Source organism: Octodon degus, unplaced genomic scaffold (assembly GCF_000260255.1).
Source record: "Octodon degus isolate 3935 unplaced genomic scaffold, OctDeg1.0 scaffold00033, whole genome shotgun sequence".
Taxonomy (NCBI): Eukaryota; Metazoa; Chordata; class Mammalia; order Rodentia; family Octodontidae; genus Octodon; species Octodon degus.
The window spans coordinates 15,040,813-15,047,453 of record NW_004524609.1 but is presented as its reverse complement, the minus strand read 5'-3'; the positions used below and the strand labels follow the sequence as shown (position 1 = coordinate 15,047,453).

Sequence of the window (6,641 nt, the reverse complement as noted above, 5' to 3'; positions counted from 1 at the left end):
GTTGTGGGGATCGAACCACAGCAACCTGAGCCTGACGGCTTTGTTGAAGCAGCCACTTAAAGAACTGAGCTAAGGGGCAGGCCCCCGTTTTGTTGTGTTTCAGGTCAGGGTCTCACTTTGTAGTTCAGGCAGGCAGGCCTTGAACTTGAGTTGATCCTTTTGCCTAAACCTCCCCAAGTGTGAGGATTACAGGTGTGTGCCACTCTGCCTGATAGTGCTTAGTATTTGGTTGAAGCAAGGAATCTTTACTATAGAGTGTTTGTTAGCAAATATAGAATACTTAGCAATTAATGACTTGTCATGGAATTATTTTTTTTGAACTTTTTGTTACTTATTTTTTGCAGAACTGGGGATTGAACTCAGGCCCTTGTGCTTGCCAGGCAGGCACTTATTTACTGAGCTATCTCCCCAACCCTGAATATTATGATCAATGAAATAAAAATTATAGGTGTCAACTGCTTGGTAGAGGATTACTTTATTATTTTAAGCAAGACAAGGCATAGTATAAAAGTGGTATAAGACACACTAGGATTTGATTTAATTTTGGGGTACAGAGAATTGAACTCAGGACCTTGTACTTGCTAGGCCTGTGTTTTGCTGCTGAAGTATACTTTTAGCCCTGACACCTTGTTAAAATAAGGTAAAACAGGTGTTTCACAAATGTTCACTTGTTTTGTGTACAGGGTAACCAAACCAAACACACTTATTTTTTTAGCGGAACTGGGGATTGAACTCAGGCCTTGTGCTTGCCAGCGAAGCGCTAATTCTGCGGAGCCATCTCCCTGGCCCAAACACACTATCATTGAGCTACATTCCTACCCCTTTATTTTGACAGAGGTTCTCCTGTGTTAACCAGGATGGTCAGGAATTTGAGATCCTCTTAAGCTTCTGAGTAGGTGGAATTATTATTGAGTACATTTAGTTTCTTCAATATAAGGGGGTGCTGCCAGAAATATAGCTTAGTGTCATAAGCATCTGCCTGGCAAATACAAGGTTCTGAGTTCAATTCCCAGTACCAAAAAACAAAACAAGAAGGTACTACTGTTTTTCAGTATCTTTAATGCTAAGAGTGCAGTTTAAATTTTCTTAGTTTTTCTGATAATTAATGGAGTCTGTGTAGCATTAGTGTTTGTAGTTTGAACATGATACAGAAGTGATTATTCATAACACAAATCCAAAGGTACTGTAATCCCAGCATTTGGGAGGCTGAGGCAGAAGGATCGTTGTGAGTTGAGACCAGCCTAGGCTACAAAGTGAGCTCAAGGCTAGCCTGAACTGCATAGTGAGACCCTGGCATTTGGTGCCGGGGATTGAACCCAGGTCTTTGCACTTGCCAGGCAAGTGCTTATGCTGCCCATGAGAGAGATTTTGAAGCTAGTCCCCTCCATCTTGAGCTGCGTCTTCATCCCTTTTATTTTTTTATTTTTTCCTCATCCCTTTTTTATTTTTATTTTTTTTGGCAGAACCGATGATCAAACTCAGGCATTTGCGCTTGCCAGGGAAGTGCTTATTCTAGTGAGCCATCTCCCCGGCCCCCTCATCCCTTTTTATGTTGAGACAGATTTGCTTAATTCCTTGTGTTGGGCTTGAATTTCCCATCATGCCTCAGCCTTTGTGGAATGTTGGGATTATATTCATATACCCAATGGGGCCGGGCAGATGGCTTAGTGGAATAAGTGCATCCCTAGCAAGCGCAACGGCCTGAGTTCAATCCCCGGTTCTGCCAAAACAAAACAAAACAAAAACAATCATATACCCACCACTCTGCCTAGATTACGAGTTTTTATTTTTTATTTTGTGGTACTGGGGATTGAACTCAGGACCCTGAGCTTGCCAGGCAGGCACTTATTCTACTGAGCTATCTCCCCAGTACAGTTCATATATGTATATATATTTTGTGGTATGGGGGATCAAACTCGGGACCTGCCATTTATGAGACAGGCGCCTGTGCTGCTGAGCTATCTTCCCAGCTCAAGGTTTTTTTTTTTTTTTGTATTTTAGGGAAGGGTCAATAAGGGTGTTCAGGGTCTCACTACTAGATAGGACTTGTGGTGATTCTCTTGTTTACGGCCTCCCAAGTGCTGTGATATCAGGCGTACGGCCCAGTCTCAGTTGGCGTGGCCCAGTCTTAACCACCAGCTCAGTGCGCCCTGGAGGACAGGGCCAGCAGGGTAGGCCTGGGGATTGAACCTCTGGCCCCTGTGCTGGCTTGCAGGCGCTTTAATACATTGAGCTATTTGGCTGGCTCCTATAAGTATTTTTAATACAGTTTCTGTCTTCTGGTGGAAGTGGTTGTTTTTTGTTGGGGATTGAGACAGAGTCTTACTGTGTAGTGCAGGGTGGCCTAGAATTTGTGATAATCCTCCTGCCTCAGCCTCCCATGTGCTGGGATTACATGGGAGCACTACCATGCCCTGTAGGTGGGAGTTGTGATATCAAGAATAAGAACAAATTCAATGCCTAGGCTACTTGTGGAATTGTGCTGAGAGACATGCGTTTTTTTAGTGGTAGGGGAACAGAAACTCCTTTTTCATTACAACCCCCTAAGATATTTATTTGGTGACCTTCAGTTTTCATTATTAAGCCTGTGATGGGTCCCTGATCTCTAGACTTTTTGGAGAAGTTTAAGTGTGTGTGTATGTATTTATGTATGTATTTATTTATTGGTGCTGGGGATTGAACTCAGGACCTTGTGCTTGCCAGGCAGGTGCATATGCCACTGAGCTATCTTTCTGTCCCTTTAAATTTTATATCTGCTGGGTGTGATAGTGTATGTCTGTAATCCCAGCACTCACTGTGTAACCTAGATTGATCTGGAACTCAAGCAATCCCTCTACTGCAGCCTACTGAATGTTTTGATTATAGGCATGTGCCACCATGCCCAGCTGTTTTTTATTTATTTATTTATTTATTTATTTGTGTGTGTGTGTGTGTGTGTGTGTGTGTGTGGCCAGCTCAGCCCACCAGGGGCCGGGCTGGCTGGCATGTGGTGCTGGGGGATTGAACTGCAGTCTGTGTGCTTTACTAAGCTTGTTCTAAGTAGGTGCTTAGACCACTGAGCCATCTCACCAGCCCCCCAGCTGTTTTTTAAAATACATTTTATTTGGAGACGGTTTCACTAAATTCTTAGGTGGGATTTAAACTTAGCTTCCTGCCTTCGTGCTGGAACCCTCACCATCCCTGATTAAAATGCTGTATTTTAAAGAAAGTAAGGGGGAGAGTCACATGGAGAGAAAACATTTTCTCAGGCTTTCACAGAGAGCACATTGGCCAAGCAATGGCCGTGACTCATCCACACGGCTGACAGTGACAAAGGATCTACAATCTGAGGTACAGGATCTCAGGATAAATCCTGAGGGGATTTCACTGACCTTATCAGACCCAAAAGCTGCAAGTCTTGTTGCATAGGTCTTGCTTTATCTTGGTCTTAACCATCCAGCAGAAAAGTATAAAAATGAAGTATAAGAAGTAAAGCCATGCTGTTATGTTGAGCTGTAGGGGATTCAGGTCAACAATTTCTGACATTGCCAGTGAAGCGGAAGACCCAATACTATTATGGACCACTGGACTCTTTTAGAATATTTTGCTGAGTTTACACACCTATAATATTCAAATAACGGGACTTAACGAAAAAAGGGTATACAGATGAATGTCCATTTTGTATCTGTGTATTCAAAATGGTTAAGATAGATAGTTACATTCTCTTAATGAATAGAGGGATTTGTTCTAAATTTGTTCTAAAATTTATTTGTAAATAGGATATCATGTCTGCATCTTATACAGCAATTAATCACAAGGAAGCATGCATGCAATGTGTTAATTATTGAAACTGTCCTACCAAATTGGTTTGAAACTGTCTCATTGCTATTTGTTTCTCAATAAAATTGTGGGGAAAAAAAAATGAAGAAAGGGAGCCAGGGCTGGTGAGATGGCTCAGTGGTCTAAAGCACCTACCTAGAACAAGCTAAGCAAAGCACAGGGACCGCATTCAAGCCCCCAGCACCACATGCCAGCCAGACCCGCCACCTGGTGGGCTGAGCTGGCCACACACACACACACACACACACACACACACACACATATAAATAAACATTTAAAAAAGAAAGTAAGGGAGCCAGGGAGATAGCTTGTAGAATAAGTGCTTGCCTGGCAAGTGCAAAGGCCTGAGTTCAATCCTTGATTCTGCAAAAAAAAAGAGAGGAAAAAAAAGTTAAGAATCCCCCCAGTCTTAATTCACATAGATATTCTTTTTTTTTTTTTTCCCCCCCCTCTGGAACCAGGGATTGAACTCAGGCCCTTGTGCTTGCTAGGCAAGCACTTATTCCACTGAGCCATCTCCCCAGCCCTCACATTAGATATTCTAAGATATGGTCATTTATTTAGATTCTTGTTAATATATTCATGGTTCAATATATATAGTTTAAAAAAAAAAAAAACATTTATTGTGTGTGTGTGTGTGTGTGTGTGTGTGTGTGTGTGGCCAGCTCAGCCCAACAGGGCGGGGCTGGATGGCATGTGGTGCTGGGGGATCGAACCGCAGTCCCTGTGCTTTGCCAAGCTTGTTCCAAGTAGGTGCTTTAGACCACTGAGCCATTTCTCCAGCCCCCAATATATGTAGTTTTATTTAAATGCTGTTCTTACTGTTTATATGCTATTTTTAAACTCTTCAGGGTTTGTCAATGAGGCAGATCAGATTCCGATTTGATGGACAGCCAATCAATGAAACAGACACACCTGCACAGGTAAAAATCTTCTAATTTTATAATTTTTAAAACTGCCTTGTAAATTTGTTGATTGATAGATTGAGACAAAGGCTCACTAAATAGTTCGGGCTGGCTTCAAAGTCACAGTGACGAGCCAGGTTTGGTGGTGCACACCTATAATCTGAGCACTCAGGAGGCTGAGGCAGGATCACTGCGAGTTTGACACCAGTCTGGACTATAAAGTGAGCTCAAGGTTAGCTTGAACTGAATAGCAGGACCTTGTCTCAAAATGACAACAAATTTAAAAAAAACCTCATAGTGATTCTCCTGACTGCTGGAATTGTAGGTATGTGTCACCATGCCTGACTAGTTGTTACAGAAGTGGAAACAAGTATTGTTGAAGGAGATCTTAAAGAAAAAATAAGAATAGATGCAGGAAATGCTAAAAGATTTGTTTGATTTGATTTTTTTTTTAGGAAATGGTCTACAGGGTGTTCAGGGTCTCACTACTAGATTGGACTTGTAGTGATCCACCTGTTTACAGCCTCCCAAGAGCTGGGATTACAGGCGTACCCTACCACACCCAGTCTCATTGCACCCCATGGGTGGGGCCAGCATGGCTGGCCTGGGGATTGAACCCCTGGCCTCTGTGCCTGCTTGCAGGCACTTTAATCTGCTGAGCTATGTGGCTGACCCTGAATTTTGGTTTCTTAGATGAAGTTTGGGGCTGGGGAGATGGCTCAGTGGAATAAGTGCTTCCCTGGCAAGCGCAAGGGTCTGAGTTCAATCCCCGGTTTCACCAAAAAAAAGTAAGATGAGGTTTAGGCTACCCTAGAACTTAAAACCCTCTTGCCTCATTGTTGGTACCTGAAACATAGGACCTTGAGCTTGGGAGGCAGGTGTTTATGTTGCGGAGCCATCTCCTCCACCCTCTGCCCTTCTCTTCATTTTTTATTACTTATTTTTATTTTTCAATGTATTTGGTGGTTTTTTGGCGGAGCTGGGGATTGAACGCAGGCCCTCGTACTTGCCATGGAAGTGCTTATTCTACTGAGCCATCTCCCCGGCCCTATGTATTTGGTTGTTGCAGGATGTCACTATGCGGCTTGGACTCATGGTGATCCTCCTGCTTTCAGCCTCCCCAGCACTGGCATTACAGGCCTGCATCACTACCCTGGGACTCTGGCCAATTTAGCCTGCCCTGGGGGAAGGGACTGGTGCAGTACATGGTGCAAAGGATCAAACTGCCACTCCCGTGATTGCCTAAGTTTGCCTAAACAAGCACAATAGTCCGCTGAGCTGTCTCTCATCAGCCCCACCCTTTTCATTTTGAGTCAGTTTCTAGCTAAGTTTCCTAGGTTTACCTTGAACTTTAGATCATCCTACCCCTTAGCCTTTTTTTGATTTCATATATATATTTTAGGGAAGAGTCTACAGGGTGTTCAGGGTCTCACTACTAGATCAGACTCAGTGATCTGCCTGTTTACAGCCTCCCAAGAGCTAGGATTACAGGCGTGCGCCACCACGTCTTTTTTTTTTTTTTTTTTAGAACCGGGGATTGAACTCAGGCCTTTCACTTGCCAGGAAAGTGCTTATTCCAGCCCCTCCCCTGAGCTATTTGGCCGGCCCTTTTTGTTAGTTTTTTTTAGACAGGGTTTGGCAATATAGTTTAGGTTGCTCTAGTACCTCAGTATGAGGCCCATGCTGACCTTGAATTTGCTGCAGTCTTGCCTCAGGCTGAGCTCTTAAAGTGATAAGATTATAGGCATCCATCACAGTGCCTGGCTAAATCCTTCATAATTTTGAATTTCAATTTTATCCACCAATAAAAATTAGGAAAGAGGGGCTGGGGAGATGGCTCAGTAGAATAAGCGCTTGCCTGACAAGCGCAAGGGTCTGAGCACAGCCCCCGGTTCTGCAAAAAAAAAAAAAAAAAAA

General features: G+C 43.3%; 1 protein-coding gene across 1 annotated transcript in view; it reads left to right on the top strand.

Annotated features, from left to right (window-relative positions):
- Sumo2 (small ubiquitin-like modifier 2) overlaps positions 1–4,757 on the top strand; it is a 13,773-nt gene extending 9,016 nt beyond the window's left edge. Inside the window, exon 3 of the mRNA XM_004630201.2 lies at positions 4,671–4,757. Within this exon, the coding sequence (XP_004630258.2) occupies positions 4,671–4,757 (87 nt within the window). The remainder of the gene's footprint in view (positions 1–4,670) is intronic.
- The last annotated feature ends 1,884 nt before the right edge of the window (positions 4,758–6,641 follow it).